Source organism: Phragmites australis, chromosome 16 (assembly GCF_958298935.1).
Source record: "Phragmites australis chromosome 16, lpPhrAust1.1, whole genome shotgun sequence".
In the NCBI taxonomy this organism is placed as follows: domain Eukaryota; kingdom Viridiplantae; phylum Streptophyta; class Magnoliopsida; order Poales; family Poaceae; genus Phragmites; species Phragmites australis.
In genome coordinates this window covers 15,340,001-15,367,742 of record NC_084936.1, presented here as the reverse complement: position 1 = coordinate 15,367,742, position 27,742 = coordinate 15,340,001, and the positions used below count along the sequence as shown (strand labels likewise).

Sequence of the window (27,742 nt, the reverse complement as noted above, 5' to 3'; positions counted from 1 at the left end):
TTTTATTCTAAAGAATAAAAAATAGAGCAATATTTTAAAAAAAATATCGGTGATCAGGACCAGCTGACACGGTCACAAGAAGAAGCTATCCACCATAAAAGCCAAATCCCAAGCTGCTGCTCCTCCAAATCTGCAAGAAAACCCACCGCCACCATTGCAGGAACCTCAAAAAGATCAAGTCTTTCGCCATTCCATCATCCTGGTGATCGAAATGGAGCTCCCAATCCTGCTTTAATCAGAGCCAACAGGCCTCCCAAAATAGGGCTCGAAAAGGGGGAAACAAGGAGACCTTCCATTTTTAGCCGTTGCTGCAGCTTGTCGTCGCTGATGCTGCTCCCAATCTGAGCGGCCGTCGGTGTTGCCTTCGCCTCTCGGGTTCTTGCAGCTGCAGGTTTCCCAACCCTTTATCCACAGGAGCAGCACCGGCCGATCCGCTCGTCTTCTTCGTTCTTGAGCGAGGAATCAGCTTAAGTAAGAAAGATCCGTGAGGGTTCTTGCTGTCGGCAGGTGATTTGATCTCTCTTCTCCTAGTTGCGTTGTTTCGCGAGTACTTGGTCCTGATTGCTGGCCGTTTGATTCGAAATGTGATTAATTTCTTGGTTTTCCTTTTAAATGGTTGTAGGGGTCAATGATTAGGAAGGAAACCGAGAACGGAGAAACACCAAGAAATAGAGGAATGGAGATTTCGGAGTAGATTGATAGATTAGGAAATAGATTTTTCTGAGGAAAAATATTAGCGGGTAGATTGGTGAGGAAGAACATGTTTGGGACCCAGACCAGGGATGTGGAAGGTGATTTCAACCCGAGGAGGAGGACATTGTGGAACACCCCTACCGCATCGATGCCCACCACCACCCACACCATCAGGTACAACACAGCCAAGAAGGGCCTGTTCAACGCGCACCACTTGTCGGTGAAGTTCGAGGACCTTTACGGATTCATGGTGGAGGGCAATGTGGACGATGTCAATGTGCTGAACGAGGTGAGGGAGAGGATCAGGGGTCAAGGGAGGGTGTGGTGGGCGCTGGAGGCGAGCAAGGGGGCAAACTGGTACCTCCAGCCGAAGATATCCTCCAATGCAGGTGAGGGGGTAATCAGCGTGACATCGCTCAAGCTGTCGGTGCTCACGAATACGATTACGCTGAGAAGGTTGATCAGGAAGGGTGTGCCGCCGGTGCTGAGACCAAAGGTGTGGCTGTCTGTGTCTGGGGCAGCCAAGAAGCGGTCAACAGTGCCGGAGACGTACTACGATGAGCTGATCCGGGCAACAGAGGGGAAGTCCACGCCAGCCACAAGGCAAATCGACCATGTGAGTTTTGTAAAGTTGTTAAGGATTTGTTATCTACAGATTGAGGCATTTTTTTATCTTATAACTTGTAGAATCCATGTTGCTCTAGAGTAAAGGTGAACGATTTGGTGAATGCTTTATAATCAATGTTCAATAAATGTTTAAAGTAAAAAAAATGACTCTTTCAGATTGTAATTTATGTTGGTATATCTTGCATGTTATCACTAGTTTACTATATTCTGCCAGGAAATTAACTCCATTAAAAAATCTAAAGAGACTGCATTAACACAAATTTTACCTTAAGTACAAGTGTGAGTGATTTCATTATATCCTTTCCTATTTCTGTAAAATGGTGTAGATAATGGTACTGATGGTGAAGTGTTTTTACAGGATCTTCCTCGCACTTTCCCTTGCCATCCTTGGTTGAACAGTGAGGAAGGCCAGGCATCTCTTCGACGAGTACTTGTGGGGTATTCGTTCCGTGATTCAGAAGTTGGATATTGCCAGGTTAGCATAATGTCAAGTTCTTAAAATCTGATTATATCAGCAGGCACCTCCATTACTAACTGCATCTACTGCAGGGTCTAAATTATGTAGCTGCGCTCTTGTTGCTCGTGATGAAGACAGAGGAAGATGCATTTTGGATGCTCTCTGTACTCCTGGAAAATGTACTTGTCAGCGATTGCTATACTGACACTCTTTCCGGATGCCATGTTGAGCAGAGGGTGTTCAAAGATCTCCTAGCTAAGAAATGCCCAAGGTATTTTTTTGCCCTTTATGTTTATAATATGCCACCAATAACCAACAAATGATCCAAGCAGAAAACATCATTGCCAACTATATTGTATCGGTCAATTGATGTAGGATTGCTGCTCATCTTGAAGCAATGGGCTTTGATGTTTCACTTGTTGCTACAGAATGGTTCTTGTGCCTCTTCTCAAAGAGCTTGCCGTCAGAGGTCAGACAACAGTTCTATCAGTATCAATGTTTACCCAGTCCATGTATGATTTGCCCAAACTTATTTGAAGTCCTTTTCACACTTCTTGTCATTGCTGTGACAGACAACCCTTCGGGTGTGGGATGTTTTATTCAATGAAGGAGCAAAGGTTTTGTTCCATGTTGCTCTGGCAATTTTCAAGGTATATGCTCATGAAGTCTCCCATGCTTGAATCTCTAGCCTACATCGGTTCAAGAATACTTTCTGTTTCATTCATATTACTTTGTTTTTCTTATGCTCTCCAAATTTGCAGATGCGAGAAGATGATCTACTATGCATCCAACATATCGGTGATGTGATTGATATTTTGCAAACAACCACTCATCATATATATGACCCTGATGAACTCCTCACGGTAAATTTTCCCTCTTCCCTGTCATATTCATAACCTTTTTTATTTATTTTTTACCAACATGTTAGGTGTAGGCAGTGATACATATTGCTTACTCATCTATGCAAATATCATATCGTACTAGTTAAAATATTTAAAAGTAATAGAAACAAAATGGGTTGCTGGGGAAACCACAATAACGTGGTAATCAGTAACTCTAGAAATGCCCTGTACAATTTATCTTGTAGATGTCGTGCATGCCTTGAAGCACTCTTTTACCAAACACTAGTTGATGATTTTTTTTACCCTTCATTGTCCAGTTCGCATTTGATAAGATTGGTTCAATGACGGCAAACACGATCACAAAGGAAAGGAAGAAACAGGAGACAGTTGTCATGGCTGAGCTTGATCAAAGAATCAGACGGCTGAGTTCACTCAAGATGGATGGATAGTGTTCAAAATATGAGCTGGAAAGTTGTAGTCTTGTAGGTTTGAAAAGGTGAATGACACAGCGAGTCGACACCTTGTCAGATAGCGCTTCAATGAGCGAAAATCATGGACTACCAGAAGATGCGGGAAGATTCGAAAGTGCATTGTGGGTTTGTTTTTGACTTCAGACTTCAAGATACGGCCATGGTTTCTCTTATGGTTGAAATTTGTATAGATTTGATTTTGAAGTCTTTTTTGGCAATGAGGCCAAACAAGGGTGTGCTTTTGAAGGGTGCTTGCTGCATTTCCTTTTCTTGTAAATTACTACAGAGATGAAATGGAGCTCATAAAGTCCCGTTTTCACTTGATACCAACAGATAAGTGATTTTCACGCGGCACGACACAATTCAGCAACACAAAAGGGTAAAGGGATTATTAACGTGAAAGGAATCACGAGATCTAATGCATTAGAAACCTTGCGGAAAAATAACGCATAAAGGCGTTTCTGTTCTTCCAGACAAGGCAATTGCAGTTACTGAAGATACCTTGGATGCAGTGGTGCACTAGGACAATACCATGATAATCACCGAATTCTAAATTAAGGATATTAGTGCCGGACACGCCCTGATCAATGTTGCTCTGTGATGCCGATTTGTAGCATCGTGGTGCAGTGATACGTTGTGTTGCACCGAAATACTGAAATCTAAAAATCCACGTTATTTTTATGTCATTGTTGCACTGCACCCATTGCTGAATCAAAACAAAACAGAAAATGGCGACACTGTTTTCCAATGTGCATTTCTATTTTAGTACAAAATCGCAATGGCGCAAATAAGATAATCAGACTTTGATGTCTAAAATCAAGGTGGAAGAATCCGATTGCATACTTCATCAGATCCTTCTTTTTATCTTGACTTTTCTCCATTGACTAGTGGCTCTGCACTAATACGTTGTGCTATCCAACACTTCTGAAATTATGTAAAAAATATTAGTCTTCGTTGATCTAGCCTTATATGCTTTTAACAATCTACAATACATAACTCATTTAGTTTTTTATTATATGAGACAGAATCTCATTTAGCATTATTTTACTATCCAGGAACTAACAAATATACTTGTTTTGCTAAAAACCATGGTAATTAAAATGAACTCAATATAACTCAAATTTACAAGTAGGGCCCATGTAAAATCCGTACTGTAGATACAATACGAATGGGGATGGGAAAGCATCAAAGCGCTATTGCGGAAATGGCCTATAGCTACCGCTGACCAGTACCAAAAATAGCCCATCCACTTGTTCACAACAAAATTATATTTGCAAGAGAAAATAGTACGTACAATTAGCCCTAGAAAGTTAGCTATTCCATGGATTAAGCTCAAGATTACAATGACGAACCGCAAATGGAATAACTAATCAGCATCTTCATTCATATACATTAACCTTTTAATTTGAGCATCCTTAGGGTTATCTCTTAGCTTCATGATTATATTACATCTGCCGACGCAAGCATTGAGTTAGAGCATGATCCTATGGAAATTTCAAAGGTCCAGTCACTAGCCAAGCCAGCCACCATAGGAGCCCTGGTGTGGGTATGGATACTGCTGCTGGGAAGCAATGTTCAAAGGATCAGGTGCCATATCCCTTCTATTGTCAGGAACATTGTATGGGCCTGTAGTATAGTTTGTTTCATGAAGCCGCAGAGTATACTTATCCATAGTGGACCTCCCTGTCGAACCCAAAGATGAAATTCCATATGAGGAATTAAGAGCAGACTGAAACTCTGAAGATCCAGTGTATCCACTTGTATGTGTACTCTGCCGTCCATACATTCTTATTTGTGCTCGAATATCATTGGCAGGGGGGTTCATGGCTGTTCCGGGATGATCGTCCCCTATGTGTCCACCGTACATTCTTATCTGTGCTCGAGTATCAGTGGCAGTTGTCGCTGATAGAGTATGATCGTCCCTAATGCGTCCATCATTCATTCTCGCATCCTCCACATCTCTACCAGCAACTGCATTCCTTTGAGCAGAACCAGTATTTTCCATGCTGTAATCCATTGAGCAATCTTCTAAGTTCTGGTTCCTGTAAAAGCTGACACCACTTCCACCAGATGCTGCACTGTATAAACTACTATTTGCACCACCAGCATAACCCCCTGGCAATTCTTTGAGATCAGGACTGTGCATCCTCAAGCCAGCACCAACATTATCAGTGGAAAAAGCAACGTGCTTTTCTACAGATGCAACTCCATATCCAGCAACATTTCTAATACAGTTCTCATAGGGTACCCTCTCAAAGGGAGGTGGGCAGGGCTCCGGTAGAGGACCATTGAAATAATTATCGGGATGCGCCATCCTCTCAGAGGGATATTCACTTGCCATTGGGGAATTGCTCCTTGATTTGTACTGAAAATTCCTGCAGTCTGAGGGTGAGATGCTCATGTATGAATCTGCTTTCATAGCACCACCTGTTTTCTCTGGTTTCATTGTCCTTCTAGAGCTATTTGAGACTATTTCTTCTCTGCTGTCATAGTAACGACTGATTTTGAAGCCAGAATGAGCATCTCTCTCTTCATGAAGAAAACCACTTTGATTTGCTCGACATGTATCACTTTTTTTCAAAGTAACCTTTGTTTCCTCATATGAAACCTCTACCTGCTTTTCTGGAGGGAATTCGTTAAATTTTTCTGCTTTCCCAACAAAGTTTGTGTTTTCAATCATGTAGGTTTCATTCCCATTTCCAAATCTGTTGTTCTGCTCACAAGGGACTTCACTATGATTCTGTGTAGGGAAATCACCCAAAATATAATCCACTTCTATTCTGGAGGGATTCAATGTAGTGTGACCATGCTCCTCAGCTATTCTCCTGTGCTTCTGCGTCCAATCAGGACGGCTCCACAAATACAGTGGGGGTGGGGATACATTCCATTGGTCCATTTGTTTGTCAGTCACATCCAACGAACCAGGCAAATAGAATGACTGCAACACATAAATAAGTCAACTACTTCATCAAGCAGGAGAGCAGTTGTTCCATGGATAAGTTCCATACCTTCCCAGAAAGACTTCCAGTATCCTCCCAAACCAAATCATAAGGTTGTCGCTTTTGATCCAACCTGATAATGTCCAGCATACAGGTCAAATATAAACAAGGGGAAACGAAGTGACAATATAAATATGTCTATACGCTATGTTTTACAAAAACGATCCCCATTACCTTTCAGTTTCCTTTGGAACAATTAGTATAATGAGCTTCGGCTTGAAGGTGAGCGCCTTGTCAATGAATTTGTTTGCAAGCGTTGCTTTTAATCCAAAAGGAGGATTAAGGCCCATGATCTACACAATATAATTTAAATGACTACTTGTTAAATATACAACATGTACCTTTCTTAAAGTAAAGAAATGTTTTTTGAAAAAAAAATCAGCAGTGCTATATGTCCCAAAAAGATATTACAGTAGGCTTCCTCCAAAGGCCCCATGTAATAAAACAATATGTAGTCTCTTATGGGAAATATTTTGAAGCACGCAATCTGAACTCATTAACAGCATCATTTTAGGAGCATTTTTCATCCAGATCTCACTGTTCTATTGAAATACTTTATATTCACGCATATAGAATCAAGAGAAGATGAGAAAGAACGAAGTGACAAAAGGATCTAACAATAAACGCCTCGAGCACTTATTCCGCGAATGCATGATAGTCAATCACATTGCCAGTTACTTCTTGTCATGTTTCGAAAATGGACTCAAGTAGCACTAGGCATTAGGTAGTGCCTTGCCGCCCTGATTATGGGGTAATTGGCACGTCTAGGCAATATCCCGCCTAGGCGGGACCTAGGAGGTCCAAGGTTGTCCAAATTTACTATTTTTGCTATGATAGCTAATTGATGGAGCGTGTAATGGTCCGAGGACCAGGATAAGGGTGAGATGACGAGATTGCTCTCGTCGATGCCAGGCTTAGTACATGGAGCTTCTGCCTCATACACTCTAGGGATGGGGGTAGGCCCAATCTTCAGGAGATTCTAATCATGCCGGACCAACTTTTGTATTTGCTTTATTCATGAATAGCTAGGACGAATGGACAGCCTTTATAGCTTGAGGCACCAGCCAACAAATCAAACGGGATACAAATCCAAACAGACTAGGACTCTGTATCTTGCGTAATACTGACCAGATAACTTGCCTAATCCTAGGAGATAACATGCTGGTATGATTCCTAATAAACCATAGCTAAATACAACAACTAATTAATCTCTTTCCTTCCATCTATCTTGTGGCCACGGGAACTGTTGCTGCATGCTGCCCACAGGACCCAAAATCCATAACATTACACTGCTCATCGAAGACAGCTCGACCTCGAGCTGTGGCTGTGGCCAAGGCCATAGCCCTAGCTAGGCCCACGCCGACGAAAGTACAAGGGTCCATGCAGTTCTTGAAGACATCCACGTTTTGAAGGTTGGAAACTAGCACACGGCATATCTATGCATGTGTACAATTAGCTCATTTGACTTGTCTAGAATTGCATAACCATATTTCAATTAATTACAATGCCTAGTGTAAGTTTTCATATGGTAAGTTGATTGTATTTCTCTCTTTCTTATGAACAACCTATATAGTTTATTAGTAGTAGATTTTTTTTTTTGCACTAGTTTCACAATTAGTATCTTTTATGTACCATGAATCAATCTATAGAGTATCATTCTCATTATTATTAATAACAAGTGCATATATCTCGCAAGTATTCAAAACTTGTATACATACATTTAAGGGGAGTATATCCTATAGGCTGTGATTTTAAAACTAACATGTATTGTTAGATGTATCTTTTGTAATCTCATGGAAAAATCAACACGTCCTTAGAGGTATACAATACTTAAAGGCTTCAATTGGTATCATTATCAATTCATTTCTACATTTAAACTACCTCCATGTATGATATGACTTAAATTTCTTACATCTACTTATTGTTTAGATGTGCATATATTGCTACATTCCTACTAGTGGTATACATACTGGCTCTCATTATATGTATGCACATATAAAGGAAGAGTTTAGATTATATCATGTGAGTTTTATAAATTATAATCCTTGTTTGTCTTTTTCAATTAATTTCAATGCCTCGTATCCTTACAATTGGTATATCATTTCATGAAGCTCTCTCATGTGCTCTAACGTTTTTCCTTGAGTTCAACATATGTTTGTAGCCCTTTTTAAGATTGTTGACAAAGGAAAAGAAGTTTGATGACTAATGCAAGAAACAGGATACAAGATATCTAGGAATGCCGAAGTTGACAAAAGAAGAGTAGAAGATACAAGAAGCAACATGAGACGCCGAGGTTGACAAAGGGGAGAAGCTCTTGTATGGATCGATCAAGGGAGATAGTGACAATAAAGAAAGGAGACACAACATAAGAGAGCTAAATGGTAAGAACATGCATCCAACCAATGTAGTAAGGCTTTGTGCTCTTTACGATTTGTATCATTTATTATTTGCCACTTGCTTTGGTTGTGTTGCCATCAATCACCAAAAGGGGGAAATTGTAGCGAAAATGACATTATTAGGCCATGATTGTGATTCTAGTGATTAATGACAACATAGTCATTGGGATCAACTTGTTTGCCAAGAATATATGTTAGTAGATCTCATGGATACAATACATCAAAAAATCACCGCAGCCGGAACAAAGTTTGATCGAATTGAAGAAGTTCCAAGAGAATTGATCTCACCGGATGATCCGATGTTTGAGGGTTGAACTCACAAGAATATTTTGTCCAAAGACAAAGTGAAGGTTGATGACTAAACCCATCAGAAGGTCTGGTGCTCTGAGGATGAATACACCAGAGCATTTTACACAGGGAGGCTGGAAATGCTCGGATGTCTCAAGATAACTCACCGGAAGGTCCGGTGATGGATTCTCTGGCACACCAGAGTGTCCAGTGCTCACAGAGACATTGGGTGGAGCTCCAATGACTAATTTTTGAGGTTGTACTCACCGGATGATACAGTGTTAGTATTACTATTCTCACCGAATCATCCGGTGTTAACAGCTTTTCTAAGCCATTGAAAAAACAGCTAGATGTTTGAGGCTATAATTGCCCTTCCACCCAGTTATTTGAAGGTGTGACATGCTGCTGGAGTCTTAAAAAAAACTTATATACACTTGAGAAGATATCCAAATCACCAAAGTGCTTAAAGTAATTATCCAAGGTAATTAAGCACAAGATTAGAGAGTGTTTAGTACTTATAGACCTAGAATGAGTTGTAGCTAGGTGTTGCCATCTCTAGTCCATGTTGTACCGAGAGGTACGTTGGTACCTTGGAGTCTTGATAACTCGCCAGCATCTTGAGCCTTAGTAGCTTAAGCTTGTTGATCCTCCGACTTTGTGTGAAACGACGACAAGATACGTGTATGGAAACGCGGAGACTCTTGCTTTGGTGGCTCAAGCTCCGAAGTGATCACAACGGGAAGTGACCGGAAGAGAGACTAATGGTGAGATCTTACCTTGGTGGCTTGTGACTCATCGTGCTTGATATCTTATCTTAGTAACTTGGTAGCTCAAGAGCCGTGACTGGAAGAGAATTGACTACTAGGAGTATATCTTTTGTAGAGCTCCAACATGGACTAGAGATAGCATTCATACCATCAATACCACGGGATAAAAATCCCTTATGCTGAGTTTGCCTCTCCACCTTACTTACATTTCCGCATTTACATTCTTGCAATTTACCTTGTTAGGATAAGTTACAATCCTCTTAAACGGTAAAGTAAACACTAGATAAATTTATAGCACATTTAGATAGAAATTGAGATAGATTTATCTTATGAAGTTTTTAGAGCCATTAGTTTCTAAGTATCCTAATTCACCCCTCCCACTTTTAGGAGATCACCGTTCTTCATAGTTCACACAAGCTATCAAATTTGGAATTATCCATAGCTTTAATTAGGGTGGAAAGATCCATACTAATTTAGATCCATGTGGCAGTTCCTTTGGACGCACAGTCATCCAGTCCCTCTTTTCAAAACCGATAGAGTTCTGCAAAAATGCCATACTTACTATGTCAGATCCCATGTTGAAAATCAAATTATAAATGATAGGCATAATTGTTCTGAGTGAGCATGCTGATAAATCATGAAAAGTGATAATAAGAGAAGTCCAGTAAGGGCAGTTCTCACAGGTGACATAATACATCCCAGGATATCACGAATTGCAATGCATCGCATCAATCAGCTCAGTCACAAGTGATGCAACTCGGTTGAAATGAATCCACTAAATTTTGCAGTTAGTACCTCCTATGGAGATAGATTTAATATATTTATCAAACTCAAAAAAGATTAAAAGGAATGACCGTGTTAATTTGAAGATCTGTAGTAACAATGAGAATTTTTAAAAAAAATATAGAAGCCAAAATTTAGGAGTTGGGCTAGGTAATGACTTGAAACCGGACTGAATCCAGCTTATACTCTCAAGCATTACAGCCTAACCAAAAAAATATACTTATTCTATAGTCTAACACAACCCAGATTATAGAATACTATTAAAGCATTTCAACGTTAGAGCACAAGTTTCTGCTGGGTTCAATCAATTTCACCTGTTTCTGACCTAGCAAAATTGTTGAGTAATATCATCTAATTTGTGCTAAGTGGTATAAATTTACCACTGGGTTTACCCATTTCAGACCATAGATAACACAGTTGGAGTAATCTACGGACCTACTCTACCAACATATCAAAAGTTCAACAAATGAAGAAACATTGCTACTGGACCACTGTTTTCTGAACCCACTATTGAGCCACCCCCTGACTGGCTCTAGTCATGTAATTGCAAAAAGTATAAATGAATTTTCAAAGGGTTCTTTAGTAAAGCATGGTAATATATAAAGGAATAAAGGACTCCATAGTTTACCGATTTTACCTTTGGTCGAATAACATCATAATTCTTGAAGTTGCATTTTTTGCCAACTTTATCAAGCTTTTCTTTCATAAATTGACTGAAGTCATTTAGACCACAAGAGAAATCCACAATCTGGTACAATAGAAATTGAAGTACTGAGTGAACAACAACAACAACAAAAACCTTCATGTTCCAAGCTACTCAGTTTAAGTACCAAATAACAAATAAAAAATATAACAGAAACCAAAGATGCCTATGCTATTACAATAATTGTAAACATTTACGTATAAATGAGGTGAGCCCTGCAAATTTAACAAGACGAAGTCCTTGCTGAGTTGGTCCATTGCCAACAGTAATCAGTAGGTTTTCATCAATTTCTAAAAAACTCACTATATGCTACACTGCTTTACATTTGTGATTTACAGACTACCTACTTTAGTTAATGATTTACGACATGTCAATGCAAGCATGTGTGCCTTTAGGGCTACAGGATGAACATACCGTGTCACCAGGTTGAACATACCAATGAAGTTTATCAACAATCTGCATTAAGAAAGGCAGAAATTCATGACATACAACAACATGCAAGTACGAAGCAGGTTAAAACAACAAAAGAACGTTAAGAAAGACTAAAATGAAAATACTCAAGGACATGAAAGTGATAAGAAGTTTCTGTTTGCTTTACCTACAGAACCCGCTGGAGCCCGAATACAGCCAGGCAACTGTTATTAACATGCCATAGATCAGTGTTCATAAGGCCTCGCCTAGTCATCGCCTAGGCAATAAGGCGCTCGCCAAGGGGCAAGGCGTTGCCTATGCCTAGCCAAAAGAGGGTGGGAGAGAGGGAAGGAGGGAGCACAGAGGAGAGGAAGAGCAGGAGGAAAACCAGTAGGTGGTGCGGCTCGCCCTCCGCCTTCCCCATCCTCGCCGGCTCCTGTGAGGTGGCCGGCGCAGCTCTGGATAGAAGTAGAGGATACTCAACTGTGGCAGCAGCGATCTGGAAGGTTGTGGCAGATGGTGCTCCATCTGGATAGAAGTAGAGGAAGGGGACGATTCAGGGCTGACGGGGCTCGTCACTCATCGCAGGGCTGGTGGCGTTGGGGGACTGTGGAGGCAGCGTGCAGCAGAGGGCATCAGGAGACTAGGGCACATGAGAGGGGAGGGGAGGGGAGGGGAGGGGTTGTTTTATGGGCCGTTGACTTCGACTGGGCTTTAGTAGGCTAGTGGGCTAACTGCTTGTTGTGGTTGTGGCCGATTGATGCTCATATTTTCCTTTTTTTTTCTCTAATATATATGTGCAAGTATGGTGTTGGCCTCACCCACCTTACTGCCTCGCCTTAAGCGCCTAGGCAATAAGAAGGGGTGGGTTGCTCCGTCTCACCTGAACACCTTAAGAACACTAGCATAGTTGCATTTGCATGGACCCACACTTTAAACTAAAACATACATAGATGCTGGGAGGATTATTAATAATGAGCCTGCACAAAATACAAAACTTTCAACCGGAATGAAATTTTCACAATGTATACTCAATCCGAAAGCCTTCTTTAAAAACTGAAACTCAATCCAAGAGTCTTTGAAAAGGATGGTGTGAAACAAGCTTAACTAGACATATGAAAAGTGCTTCTATTGAATGCACACATTCACTCGTAGAATATTATTGAATGAAATTTGCAAATTGGTGTATTCCATTATTTACCGCCAAGCTAGTAGTCCCCTGTTAGCGCAGACCTCAAGGAGTATGTGAGACAGGGCAGGGAGGGCAAGACCATGGTCACAATAGCCACCTCAATAAATACATACATTTTGGGAATGTGCACTCTGGGGTTTTTTTTCCTATCTTTGACTTGAATCAAGCATCTAATATTGCCTTACGAAAGCAGTAATAACCAAAGTACTTTCATTTTGGACAATACCAATGTACAAACCAACATATATTTGAGAATCAAAGTGTAAAAAGGTCCCCACTTATCATGCAATCTCAAAATAAGCTTCGAATATAAATATACCTCAATGAGCTTCTCCTTCTTTGTAAAATGCCGACCAAAAGAAGTGTAGCGCATGCCATGAATGAAAGGTGCAAGATACACTCTGAGCTTATTCTGGTAAGAGAACATTATAACCAATTAGAAGATTTGATCAGTACAATAGGCAGCGAAAGTTACAATAAGTTGTAACTCATGAGACTTGCACTGGCCAGCTACTGTTAAATCTAGAGATATATACCCATCAATCACAAACTATGATGTTCCTTTCTTTTAATGGTATCCCGGAGGCAACTGTGACTATTATTTCTTATCACAACATATTTGTAAAAGTATTATGAAATTATTTCTTATGACAGAACGATACATATTGTTTCAGCGTAAGCAATCCAAATACTTTTACTATATTATCTGATCAAAGATCAAAAGAAGTTTCACTACATGTTTCATATGAGAATAGGTCTTTTACACCCGTATGATAACAGTTTGTGAGCAGGGGAGTAGCTACTGAAAGTGTTTGATGCAACATAAATGTCACAGTAACTCATTGTTTGCTCCCTGTAATGCCTAAATCCATCAAAAAAATTATTTGGACACCACAATTATTATGCTTAGAAACTCAAAAAGGTTAACACAAACCTATTGTTGGCTTACTCTTTCATAAGTTATTTCATTGAATGATGGAAATGCATGAAAATTAATATATGTATGCTACATCTGATCCAGAAAGGGAAAAAAATCCTCAAAGAGAGCATGGAAATTATTGACTAAAAATAACTACTATCAAAAGATATATAAAGTGCTTAGTATCTACATACATTCCACCGTGTTAACTGCCGCAAAACATCAGGTTCACATACTGCTTTAGCATCATCAACGGTGCCTCCATTTTCCAGTTTTTGTAAAGCAGCTTGTACAGCCTACAAAAGTCATAGATCGATACATGAAGAATGACTATCAATGGATATTCTAGTTAGGAGTCTTCCACTGCTTGAATTTTTGGAAGTACCTGAACAGAGCGCTCAAGCTTGCCCCATACAATGATTTTATCAATATGCCTGCCAGAGGATGCATAAGTTGAAGGAATGGCACATCGTCGAGAGATATTGTCCAATGTCAAGGAAGAGACCTCCTTTTCTACCAAAGCTATCACCCTATCATACAATAACAAATATCATGACCGACACCAGGAGTCTGAAATGTTTTATTATAGTTTATATCAATGTGAATACATCATTATTAGCAGTGCAATTGCAAATGATCCTCAATATGTTATGTCGCAAATGTTTTGTGTTGAATACTCTACCGCAAACTTCCTCCACTCTCGTAATTCCAGTTAAAACAGCAACAGATTCAGAAATGGCCTCAATTCCTTGATCATCTTGGTATGGGAGATTTGGAAACACTGCAACGATTGCATCTTCAACAATGCTGCTACGAGTGTATCCTTGGTGATGCAGACAGTAGAAGAAGGAGCCCTATGGTGCACAACCGGGGCTCAGGGCCTCTGGGGCCTTATCTAGGGCTTGTGTCCTTTTTTTTTGTCGTCCTTTTCGCCTGTGTGGCGCGTATGCGTGCTGTGACCTAGTGTGTGTGGCTTTTTGCGTGTGTTGTGTGTGTGGTGTTGCACATTTGGTACTCTTTCTTTTTAATGAAATGACAAGAAGCTCTCCTGCATCGTTCGGGAAAAAATAGATTCAGAAATCATAAAAGGGAAAACTTTCTCGTATTTTGTTGCCTGAGAAAAAAGAGAATTGGCAGGTTCCACTTTAGGAAAGACAACACTTTCCCCTTTTATTTCATGTATATACCCTATTACCCTTGTAGCCAACAAATCCTAGATTAGAGGTGTTAATGAGCTAATTCACACAATTAAGATGTGCAAGTGGTGTATTTGTGAAAAATATAAGCACACATAGGAATCAATTATACATGGGAACCAAATAAAGATAAAAACATCTGAAAAAATAAACCAACCACAGGTACTCTCACTTATTTTTCCATCATATGATAATTGTATAGTAGATCCTAGAAAAACAGGCTCGGCCAGACACAAACCGAAAGGCTTAGAACTATATGTATGGTGTAGCACCGGGCCTGGGTAGAAATATCAAACTCATGGGGTCGCCGAATTACTTTCATTTTTACTTGGTGTTAAGGGGAGGCAGCCTAAACTTAGCAGTCTATTGGAGCGAATTTGTGGTCTGGACAAATCCAGAAGCTTTTTTGCTGATACACGGAAGGGGAAAGAGGCTTGAATTGTTGGATTATGTCAACTATCTAAAGGAGATTTCACGAGCTAGCCATCCCAATAATTTAACCAACATATTCTCTTCGAAAAGAAAAGAACATATTCTGATGTTTTGCTATGATAATTTCTTTGTACAAGAAACGGTGGACCTAAGTTACTCACCTCTTCTCAGTTTCACTATCAACAACAGGAAATGAGCTCTGGGGCGTTTTCCCTATTGCCAGTGACTTCGCAGGTTGTTTTGGACTGCTTACAACAGCAGCACACTCGACTAGAGACTCTTCGGGCCGCATCATCTCTTTGAGGCACTTTGTTTTTTTCTTCTCAGGTTCAAAAACAGGTTGTTCAAATGAACTTTTTATACTAACCCTTCTTGAAGATTTCTGCCTAGGTTCATCAACGTACAAGTCATCAAAAGTCCGCCTTTTCTTCTCTGCCAGTTCTTTGACTTTCTTCTTTACAGAATCCACTGGTTTTGCAATACGCGGAAATTTTAAATGGTTTCTGGATGGTGTTCCAATATCAAGGTCCATATCATGGTCCCTGTAATGGTAAATTATATGTTAGTATTTATAAGCAACTATGGCAGAAATTTGACGACAAAGCAGTTATGGCAGTTAAGAGCAATTATGGCAGAAATTTGACAAGAAAGCAGTTTTCATGTGCAATTAGGACAGAAAGTTTGACGAGCATGTTTACATACAAGCAGTAGATCAAAATTCTCTTTGAAAGTTCCCAAGCCCGGGTTATGATGCCCTCCTCATCAATGTCTTCAAAGGAAATTTCCCTGTGAAATAATTTCAACTATCAGATGGAGTACACTGTTTTATGTTACTAAATAATAAATTGAGCGAGAGACCAAACAATACAAATAACACCTTGGCAAACATTTTCTGTGGTAGGATCTTGGGCAACGTCTGCAAACAGCAAATTGCAGCGGCTCCTGAGTCCTGTCCTCTAGGCCTTTACATTGAAAGCACCAATGCACAGGGCATGTAAATGAAAACCCAACCACAATATTTTTCTCCAATTCCGAGGCTTCATTCCTGTTGTTAGGGTGAAGCAGTTGTGCAACACACTTGGGGTGGTAAAAGTGCCCACATGTTGCATTATTACAAGGAAACACCTAAAGAACAATGCAAATGTCAGAGGCTTAAAAAAAGAATCTGAATCCAGTAAGATACACAGAATAAAGGACATATGTGGAAAAATATAGGCATCTCATCAGCTTGCATGTTCGTATCCAGGCTAGAACAGTTCCATTGCGCAATACCATTTAGCATTTAAAACTTCTAAAATTGCAAGAAGATATTTCACATTTTATAGTGTAAAGGTGTAGTGCCCTAGTTCAATTAGAGAAGAAGTGAGCAATAAATGCAAGGTGCATACTAAACAGACATAAGACACTCTTGCACCTGAGCGGGTGTTAGAAGCATTAACACCAATATGCCTGGTGAGCTCATGATTCACCGTCACAAGCAAAGCTAATAGTGCTTGTGTTGGACCCAGAATAGTAATACCAAGGACAGCAAGGAGCCACGGCCCACCACAAGTAGGTAATCTCAGCAGCTACCAATGTCATATCAACTCAGCCTCAGCAGTCTAATGGGATACAGCCGTCTGCTTCTTAGGCTTCCAAGCAATAAGAAAGGAACAAATGAAAACAATAGGTAGAAAGAGGTCGACAGTACAAGGGACAACTAGCCCAGGTCATGTCAGAATACACCTAAAACTGCAGCAAACTAGAGCAAGGAAAGAATAGATGACAAGATGGTTCCACGCGGACAGTGAAGGAGTGGACTTCAAGAAGATGACAAGTAAATAACAGTAGGTGCAACAACAAAATGACCGATGGATGTGAACAGGTTAACTAAAAGGTTGCAACAAAACGCCACCAGCTATAACCAGATTATGAAAACCTCAAGTGCTTGCTTGGTGCCTATTGATGACAACTAACCTTATCAACTTAATAAAAGAGTAACATGATGCAGTACTTATAATAAAGGATATGAACAAGATCAGTATGTTCCTGGTTGATGCTTCTATGATGATAACTACCCTTTTCGACTTCAAAGGAAGATAGTTGTAGTATGCTCATAATGCCTTCTGTTTTATGATGCCAAATACCTTCACATTTGGTCCATCTGAAGGCTCCAACTCTCCACAGACAAAACACTGGTGCTGCTTATACTTGCAATTCTTGCACAGGAAATTTTTTATTGCCTACAGTGAATCACAAATAGATATTTGAAAAACAGGGGAAAAGAAGAAACAGCAATGGAGTCGAGTGCTCTTTGCCAGCCAAAGCTCAAAATTACCTTGACTTCTGCCTTTGTGTACCCTAAGGTTGCACAATAAGAATCTTCTCCATCTCCTATTTTTGCATGGAAAGATCTCATGCACGAACCTTCACAGCTACAAGAAATAGAAATATCATGCAAATAAGAGAAGAGTAGAAAATTGTCGCAAATATTGTACAGTCCGTCCCTCGGGAAAGGTGAATTTTACATGTAACTGATTAAATACAGAGAAGAAAGGTAACAATACTTCATATTCATGGTATCTGACAAAAATACCCTTAGTATAATGGGAAACAAGAAGGAATCGCACATATAATATTTCACATACACAACAGCTGCAACAATATCGATCAAATAGCATGATGGCTGAATGCTAATGAACTACAATCTACTATTATCAACTGACTAAGAAGGAAAAGTGCAAGGCATAAAAGATAGAATCACTGAAAAAACATGAACATCCTGACCAACACAAAGCATAGGACAAATAAGCATGAAATAGAAGCATAAATGCAATTCTGTGGGTGAGGTTGCTACAGACGAAAGAAGCATTGTATTAATATATTGGGAAAAGCAGAACATATGCACACTAATTAACAAATTTAAATGTGGTATTCTCAAACTGGGAGGCACACAAAAATACTGGAAGTGAAATAAACTCAACTGTACAAAAGTGGAACCCTCATTCAATTAAAACGAACATTTGGTACAGCTGATGCAGTCGTTGTCTCTATGTAGTTCCTAAACATATGTTGTCCGTGGAGAAAGAAGCTTCTTTTCATTTCTTTTAACTTATTTCTTTTAGTTATAACTGCAGTCACAGGATTAACACATAAGCCCACAGACAATATAATGATATAGTTTTTTTTCTACACCTAATCATAACAAATCCTGACAGAAAGTGTGGATGCCCAATTTGTCACCCATAACACTAACATTTCGTATTTTTAGTGCCAGCTCGATCTTGACTAACTGATCATTTTCTCACTTTACAAGAACAGAAGAACTCTTCCTACACACAACTCATTCGAATGCATATAGAAATTGTGAACTATTAGCTCATCATGCGGACGAATTTAGTTACAATCTGTCATCTTGGGTCTAAGCAGAAATGGGTGATATTGGCAACTGCTATTAGTAACGAAATCATGCATCTTGACCTACAATAATGCATAGGACCATCAACTCAGCAAAGTCAAACAGTTGATGTATGCAGGCATTATATGTAAGCAAACATAAGGAGGAACAACCATATGTTCCTCTGACAGAAGCCTGAAAGATCATGAAGTGCAACGAGTTATTAATAGTCTTGCACGACATACATCTGGTTACTACTAGTATGGTTGAAACAAGCCCATAAGCACCTAATTAACCTAAACATCCACGCATTTCTCTCTTTAGAGGGGAATACAAATAATTCTGCCAAAATAGAAAAGTGCTTACAGTAAGAGCTCCCCTCCGTTGTCACAGATAGCACAAACTGAATCAAACAAATCTTCGTTTTCCTCATCCTCTTCATCATCATCGTTACTGAGCTCATGCTTACTGTCATCTTCAACCATGTCCTCTCTTTCCTTATCATCAGCAATGAACATATGTTTAACTTCCAGATCATCTGAACCAACCTAATTGAAATTCGAAAGGAAAAAGAAACAAAGATGAAATGCATGGTTTCAATTCTTAGAAGTACCAAAATGGAAATAGTCTAAGCTACCTTGTCGATCTTCTCCATAGTTTTCTCTTTAAAAAATAGTTGTAAAGTCTGAAAATTCAAAATTTTAAGTCATCACGAAACACAATCTTGCAAGTACTAGCAATCAATAATAAATAATACTGGAAGAGATACACTATGCTAATATTATAAAATTGGTAAATGTTGCAGCAAAGACATGTTTTTTTAGCAAATCAAATAATTCAATCTTAGATTATTATAAAACAAAGTCTAAGATCATGACTTAAGCTGATATTACTCTTTCTCATAACAATTGAATCACCAATACAAAAACAAATAATGTTAGCTTTCTGGTATCACAATGGCAAGCTAAATAGATTCAAGAGTTAAGGTGTGCGACCAAACAATACAACAGCAGCAGCAGCAGCCTTTGTCCCAAGCAAGTTGGGGTAGGCTAGAGATGAAACCCACAAGATCCAACTAAAAAAATGATGTGAAAACAATGATGATAATAAAGTTACTAGTAATGCAAAAAATAAAAAAGATGATGTGCAACCAAACAATATCTAACAAAAATGCAAAAAAAAAAAATGAGGGTAGAGGAGAAGTGATAAAATTCAACAGCATGCCAAACAAGGGCAAAGGGTTGACAGTGATCCTGAGATAAGACCTATTACGATGGTAAAGCAAAGTAAATCCGACAATATGCAACAGCCTGATAAAATTGATTCCTTCTGTTCAAGATAACAGTACCTTGCAATCGTACCAGACTTTTCCTTTGTACAAGTGTACAAGAATCTACCAGTACATATTCAGGACTAAAAACACTGAAATTTGTAGACAACCCCAATAATCCCAACTAGCTTATAACAAGAATAAGAAGAATATCGTACCTGTGATTTTGCAATAGCCGGGTCTCTCTCGGCAAACAATTTAATTAGCCATACATGATTCCTAAAGTCATCCTCTAAGGGCCTAACCTCATATTTACTGTGACACAGAAAGGAACACTTTTAGAATCTTTTTTTTTTTTTTTGCGAATAGCACTTTTAGAATCTTAATAGATTTATAATCACCACAAGCATAAAAGAAGGCAAAGAAAACAAAAGACTTAGTACGTACTCGAAAACTCCGCGGAGGTGATCCCACATTTCCTCCTCAGAGACCGTGGGGCTCCTCCTGACAAAGTGAAGCATCTCCACGGTGACCAGCACAGACCGGACAGTCTCCTCGTAGCTCGACCTCGGCTTGAGCAGGACGATCCAGCTCCCCTCCGTAGAGAGCGCCGTGATCTCAGGCGACTCGCCGTCGAGGCCGAGCTTCCAGGCCACCACCTGCTTGTAGACCTTCTGGAGGCCGCCGTCGGCGATCCCGCGCAGGTACACGTCCTTCTTAAAGGAAGGGACCTCCTCGGCCGCGTCGAACTGGAACGGCAGGACGTCGAAGGGGACGGGTGCGTCGTCGTCGTCGACGAAGTAGTAGTTCTCCACCGCCGTCAGCCGGGGCTCCACGTCGTCCTCGTCCGACATCATCACTGCCGTACACTTCCAATCTGAAATCGGAAAAACGAAATACATCAGGCGCGTGGTAAGGGCTAAAGTAGATCTTCATCTACAATCCCGGAAGAAATTCTCCAAATAGAAGGGGAATTCGCCCAGAATAGTCCCCAAGTGGAATGCGAGTCGACCAGATGGCACTCAATCGAGAAATTTCCAGGAAATGAGCACCAACTCAAGAATTACATTTAGAGAGGATCAACAGCTGAATTCTAACCCTGGAAAAAAATTGCAAATGTTACCCCCGAATTCGCAGCGAAACCCCCCAAAAATCCCCGAAAAATGGAGCAAGAACAGGACGCCAGAAAAGGGATCAAGCTTAATCCCGGGGGAACAGGCGGCAAGAGGATGGAAATCACGAGAACTGAACGAACCCTAGGAGGCGGAAGCGTTTCTCGCCGTGGCTCGCCGCGCAGGAGAGGGGGCGGGTGGTCGGCCGCCGCTTTTATGGGAGAGAGTTCATGTGCAAATGACGTGGCGGTTTTTCCGTTTGGGGGAGTGATTCGTGACAAATCGTTCGTGCTTTTCGATAGAACACGTGCTGGTTGGAGTGGGCTGACTGGGCTTTCGACCCAGCCGGTGCTTAAGCAAATGGGCTGGGTCGGGCTGGAAAAGTGGGCCGCAGGGGTTGCAAGTAGACCAGGGTATGTGCCGGGCTAAGGCTGGGCCCAAAAAAACATGATTCATTTCGATTTTTTATTTATATATGTTTAAATTTAAAAATTACACGCCATTTTAAAATTTTGCTAAAATAGGCTACTCCCACACATTCATTTGGCGAGAAGACCTTCCAGCACTTCCAACATGCGAGAGGCCTAAAATTTTGAAAAATATTGTGTTTCCAATACTCTCAACGTTCAAAACACTATCAGAATAGTTATTAAAAATTCTAAAGTAAATGTGTGGTGCAAAGGATGATATCATATAGCACTCCACAAATATTCAGGCAAAAGTATAACATCTAAGATAATAAAAAAATGATAAATTTTAGCATCATTAAAATTTGTCTTTTTTCTGTTTCTTATTGTGCAAGTAATTGTTTTAGTTGAAATTTTCTTGAGCCCTGGATTGTAGCATCTTCTACACCACAAATTTGTTTCAGATTTTTTTTATGACTCAGCATTAGAACGTGTTTTTTTTTATTTTTAAATCTCCCATCCGTTGGATGGGTTGGAAGTTCTTCTCGCTCACTAAACGGCGGCATGAGCCTATTTTTTGCAAATGTGCAAAATGGTCACATAGTTTTTGTAATTTTTAATTAAAAAATTATAATAAAAAGAGGTCATTCATTTCAAACCTAAAAAGGTATGCCAAGACCCACATAGAGAAGGTCATCGAGCCACACAAAGAGGGACCAAGCTCGAGCCGCGCGCCTTCCTCTGATGTGAGGAGGAAGAAGGTGTTGTGCACCGTGGGTCCCGTACATCAGCGACTGAATAAGGGAGATAGAGGAGGAGGTTTGGGCTAGATTTGTGAGATGGGATCTGGTTGTGATCAATATGGGCTGAAGCTGGGCTTTGCAAAGGAGAAGGAGGAGATTGTTGAGTTGAAGCTGGGTTTTTTTTATTTATTTTTAAAATTATAGAAATATATGATCATTTTAGAAATTTGCAAAAATATATGCTTCTCGCCCGTTCAATAGGCGGGAAATACATATCGTACATCCACTCGCGCGGTAAGTTTGAAAATCACCCATCCACCAGGTGATACGTTTAAAAATCATAAGTGTTCCAATGCACTCAACCCTTAAAATACTATCAAAATAATCAGAAAATTGTGGTGTACAGAATGCTATCATGTAGCGCTCCATAAAATTTTAACTCAACAATTACTTGTACAATAAGAAAAAAAGGATAAATTATGAAAATGGTAGTTTTATATTTTAGGAGTTTTGAATTACAGATAAGAAGTCTAAGCTACTATTACTATCAAGTTAAATTTGAGCCACATTTATCAAAAGTTTTAATTTGGTCTGGTTATCATGACAAGATCACATCAATAAAAATATGGGGTGTTACAAAACAACCCGTTTTTGGCTTCCATGCAGTGTATTTGCATGGGACTGGATCGATGGCTGAGTTTCATATGGCTAATTTGGTTCAAAAACAGTGATGACAAGGCACCACATGAGATTATCATCGGCGGAAGCGAGCCACTTTGGCACTGTTTGATCTCGGAATCACCATGGATGAATTGAATTGGATCTCAAATCTGAATCTAGATGGAAATGGAAATCGGACCCGATTCAGTGTTCTTGTTTGGTTAGCAAGAAAATCATCGAAATGAAAACTGGATCAAATCATTTTTGGTGGTTGTTTGGTTGTAAACTTTGAAAAACCCGAATCCAAATGGCATGAACATACCGTCTCTCGTAGGATCTCCCGTGTTCATCGAGCTCTTCCGACCCCCACGTCGATTTGTTGTAGCGTTGGTTTGTGTATTAGACTTTGCTGCAAATTTTTTTAATGTCTGAGTACTTTCTTTGCGAACACCGGAGCATTATTTGAATGCCAGAGTATTTTCTTTGTGAACGCCGGAATATCCGGTGTGCATATTTTTAGCCGACTAGTATTTCATATTTCGGGCATAACTTTTCGCTTCAAACTCCGATTTTGATGATTTTGGACTCTATGAAAAGCTTGTGAAATGCTCTATATGATTATCGAGAAATCTCTTTGTTCCGGCTTCGGTGACTTCTTTTTTGTTTCATCTATGAGATCTACTAAAGCATATACTTGACAAATATATTAGTCTCATTGACTATGTTATCATTAATCACTAAAATCACATACATATCCTAAGAGGATCATATTCACTATAATCTCCTTCTTTTAGTGATTAATGATAACACAACCAAAGCAAAACAGAAATCATAAATGATATCGATTGTAAAGGATACAAGGTATTACCTCTTTGCTCGGATGTATGGTAAGAACAACCAATTGATACCAAATGTAAGGTAAAGATCTCATCTTGTCCTACCTTATTTTTACCTTCACTTTGTCCCCCTTTTGTTGTGGCCGTCATAAAGATAATTCTCCTCCTTGCTATATCGCCACTATATTTGGTCACCAAAATTCTCCCCCTTTTATCAACATTCTCAAAAAGACTACAAACACATGTTGAACTCAAGGGAAAATATTAGAACACATGGGAGAAATTTTCATGAACTATGATCCAATAAAATGATACCAATTGTTTTAATTGGGTTGAAATGATCTATGTGGATACCATTTGAACTGAAAACACATGGATCACAATTAATAAAATCACATATTATGTGCATACATATGATAAGGGTGAAACATATGTACAACTTAGACAATATGAAGAGATATAAAGTTTAAGCCATTATGCATGGAGGTATCTTAAATGTATGAATGAATTGACATTGATACTAATTGATGAATAAGTATTGCATGCATCTGGGACTTATAGATTACTCTATGAGACTACAAAAGATATTACTTTTAACACATGTTAGTCTCAAAATCACAACCCATAGGATATGCTCCTCCTAAATGAGTACATAGAAGTGTTGAATACTTGTGAAAGATATGCACTTGTCATTCATAACAGCAGGGAATTTATCCTATACATTGGTGTTAAGGGTTAGTCCCTGACTATGATTCCAGGGTGTACCGGTCGATGGACGCGTGAACAATGCTTGCGGTGTGCATATGTTTGTGATGAACTCAAGAACACAGGGGTTATCTAGGTTCAGGCCTCCCGAAGAATAATAACCCTACGTCCTGTGTATTTTGTTATCAGTGTTTGTGAACTGGTTACAGATGAGTCCCTTCAATGCTAGACCCGTTCTCCTTTTTATATATAAGAGAAGGGGAACTTACAAGTGGACCCTTTTTCGTTGATCCATACCTAGCTAAACCTTGCACCCTTAGACTATTATAAAGGGTGGCGCATGTGCCCCTTTTGCTCTGATCAAGTTGCCGAGCCCATCCCATCCGCTGGACACCTCCATGCCCACCTCACCTCGATCAGCCAGTCTGCCCTGTCCCATCATCGGTCTCGCACGTGCGCTTGTGAAGTAGACTAACACGCCTGTGAGCCCATTCCGTAACGTTTAATGCTACAGCATGGGGCATGGCACCTTTGCGCTGGCCACGACCTGTTCGCTGAGGAGGAGTGCCAAAGGAAGGAAAACACTTGAGTGAAAAGCATTTAATGAGAATAGACTAATTTGGTGAGTACATGTCTTGCAACCACCGAAGGCTGGTCGTTGGATTCCCTTAAGGGGTAAGGATCCTGGTTGCGAAGGCGCTGACTAGTCGTGTAGTGGAATCCTGGTCTGGGGAAAAAATCTTCTAACAACTAATATTGGTTGGTGTGGGCCCTGAAAGTGCCTAGAGCGGGGTGAATAGGCTTTTCTGAAAATTAAAACTGAAAGAGCGGATTAAAACTGCCGGATACTCCAGTGAAGGTCAGATACTCCGGTTTGGTCCGAAGTATTCGGTCTAGTCCGGAGTCTCCGGTCTATACAGGAAATAAAGAACAGCTGTGAATTAAAGTGAGCAGCTAGAATCTAAAGGTATGGCTATGTCTACTAGTTATCACAGAGCTAAAACAACAGTTAATACTAGCAAGATAATCACTAAGGCAACGTATATGTAAATTCACAAATTCACACGATTAAGTAAATCACACAAATATGAACGCGAGAGATTTATCCCGAAGTCTGGCCACCTCATAAAGAAGTGCCTACGTCTCCGTTGAGGAGCTCACAAAGAGCCAGGTCTTTTCCAACCTTATCCTCTTCTAGTGACCGCAAAGATCAAGCTAGAATTCCCTTACTCAATTTGAAGTCAATTACAAACTTCCCGTGGCACTCTACAAAGATTGGGTGCTCTACGGGCGACGCCTTGCCGTCTAGAAGCACAAAGATTCAAGAGTAAAGATCACAGCGAATGCTCGAGGATGAACTAAATGCTCAAGTGGCTTAATCTCACTCCAAACCCAAACTCACTAAATTTTGCAAACTTTGCACTAGAGGTGGTTGGAGGGACTTTGAATGCTCTTAAAATGCTCAAAGAGTCTAGAGTTCACCAGCAACAGCAAGCATTTAATGCCACGGATTGTGGGAGTATTTATAGCCCTCTCTCAAAAACTAGCCATTACTGTTCTGTCAGACCTGACCGGAGTATCCGGTGAACACCGAAGTATCCGGCCCCAAATCCAAAAACGGCGTCAGAACGGTCACAGAATGTGTCAGAACTAGCCGTTACAATTCTGTTAAGTTACCGGAGTCTCCGGTGAACACCGGAGTCTCCGGTCCTGATAGGGCTTTCGAAAAGACTAAGTCCGGAGACTTGCCGGACCCTCCGGCCTCTCCAGGTACCGGAGTATCCGGTGAACACCGGAGACTTCAGTGTTTCTATCAAAAAGAATAAATGCTAATTGAGACACCCCTGCCGGAGTCTCTCTCGGAAACTCCGGTTAAAACATTTTCTCCTACCGGAGTATCCGGTGAACACCGGAGACTCTGGTCGTTTTCAATAAAAATAAAGACTTAACTGATTGACCTCTGGCAGAGTCTCCCTCAGAGACTCCGGCCATAAAACTCACCAACTATCGGAGTATCCGGTGAACACCGGAGACTCCGGTCTTTTTCAACAAAAATAAATCGGAACCGAGCACCCTCTGCCGGAGTCTACCTCGGAGACTCCGGACTAAATACTGAGTACCGGAGTATCCGGTGAACACCGGAGACTCCAGACTCAGTTTTTTGCAAAACTAACCTGGTGTCCGTGGGTGAGTGTGTCTCTCAACTTATTGGTTCTAAAGGATATCTTGAGCATTGAGACACTAATCAAGCAATCAAATTCAACCCTCTTAATAGAGCGGCTATCCTAGACTCAATCTCAAAAATAAAAGAATTTAAATCCTATTGAGTACTCCTAGTTTCTTCTCTTCTCTTTTCAACGGGCGTCAAACGTCATATGTCTTCTCAATTAAGACTTAAACCTGTTCATGACTTAGATAAACATATTAGATCCTTAATCGTTTTGTCATCAATACGCCAAAACCCACTTAGGGGGCCTAGATGCACTTTCAATCTCTCCCTTTTTGGTGATTGATGACAACACGATTAAAGCTTACAAATAGATATTTAAAACAGAATTTTGAATTCTAAAAGATATGGTGAGCTCCCTCTAAATGTGTGCATTGATTTAAGATTGAGTTACACTCAAATGCACATATTCAAGATTTAAATTTGCAAGAGCTCCACCTATATCCTAGGATCCGTGGGATGCAATATTAAGTAAATAAGATGCATATGGCAAGATATGAATCACACTTAATTTAAGAAAAACGACAAGCATCACACTAACATAAAAGTCTTACAAATTCAAATAGAGCACATAGTTCATCACACAAACAATAGAGTCCAAATGTCCAACAATGATGAAACAAAGTCCAAAGCTAGAAAAGAAAGAAACTAAGGAAACTACGAATTGGATAACTCTCTCTCCCCCTTTGGCATCAAGTACCAAAAAGAGAGAGAACCTAATCGCTGCTGGCTTCTTCATCGTTATCGGCGTCATCATCATCATCTTCATCATCACTTCCATCATTGTCGTTGCCAAGAACGACGTCGGAGGAGTCATCTTGAGCTTGAGCTTGAGAGCTCTCTGCAGCTGCTTGGGCTTCATCATACCATGCCCATGGATTTTCAAATTCAACCAGTGCACTTTCCGCTTCATCCAAAGCGATGAGTGAACAAGGTGGCTGAAGGTTCATAGAGGCGTACATAGCTTTCTGACGCTTCTCCATTTTATTCAAACGAACACCTTGCTCCTTAATCTGTGTAGCATTATGAGTGCACACTCTAAAAATGGCTTTGAGAGTACTTTTGATAAAAGATGACCCTCGAGGCAAACTTCCTTGAGCTTGGTGGAGCATGAGGAGGTGATGGCGAGGGGGATGGAGCTCGGATGTTAAGGGGTCTAATCCGATAGGGTTCATACTTTATCTCCTTCACAAAGGTTTTCTTGATACTCTCTCAATGATAGACATGATAT

The 27,742-nt window shown here is 40.1% G+C and overlaps 2 protein-coding genes across 4 annotated transcripts; one reads left to right on the top strand and one right to left on the bottom strand.

The window, feature by feature from the left end:
• The first annotated feature begins 56 nt into the window (after nt 1–56).
• Nucleotides 57–3,426, top strand: LOC133896188 (uncharacterized). Its single transcript, XM_062336739.1, has 8 exons — nt 57–507; nt 623–1,309; nt 1,679–1,795; nt 1,870–2,048; nt 2,153–2,246; nt 2,350–2,427; nt 2,539–2,640; nt 2,937–3,426. The coding sequence occupies exons 2-8, from the start codon at nt 761–763 to the stop codon at nt 3,066–3,068; spliced, it is 1,251 nt and encodes a 416-aa protein (XP_062192723.1). The 5' UTR covers nt 57–507; nt 623–760; the 3' UTR covers nt 3,069–3,426.
• A 913-nt stretch (nt 3,427–4,339) lies between these two features.
• LOC133895260 (protein ENHANCED DOWNY MILDEW 2-like) lies at nt 4,340–21,201 on the bottom strand. 3 transcript variants are annotated; one of them, XM_062335420.1, is made up of 19 exons: nt 21,077–21,201; nt 20,269–20,698; nt 20,040–20,136; nt 19,189–19,236; nt 18,918–19,099; nt 17,493–17,589; nt 17,302–17,397; nt 16,053–16,300; nt 15,878–15,961; nt 15,337–15,717; nt 13,933–14,077; nt 13,742–13,843; nt 12,948–13,040; nt 11,440–11,481; nt 10,960–11,070; nt 10,009–10,080; nt 6,263–6,381; nt 6,098–6,161; nt 4,340–6,027 (listed from the first exon to the last, which is right to left on the bottom strand). In XM_062335420.1, the coding sequence occupies exons 2-19, from the start codon at nt 20,676–20,678 to the stop codon at nt 4,600–4,602; spliced, it is 3,819 nt and encodes a 1,272-aa protein (XP_062191404.1). In that variant the 5' UTR covers nt 20,679–20,698; nt 21,077–21,201; the 3' UTR covers nt 4,340–4,599. The 3 variants fall into 3 exon arrangements, with proteins under 3 accessions (XP_062191404.1, XP_062191406.1, XP_062191405.1); XM_062335422.1 differs by having other exon boundaries at nt 18,918–19,048; XM_062335421.1 differs by lacking the exon at nt 19,189–19,236.
• Nucleotides 21,202–27,742: the final 6,541 nt, after the last annotated feature.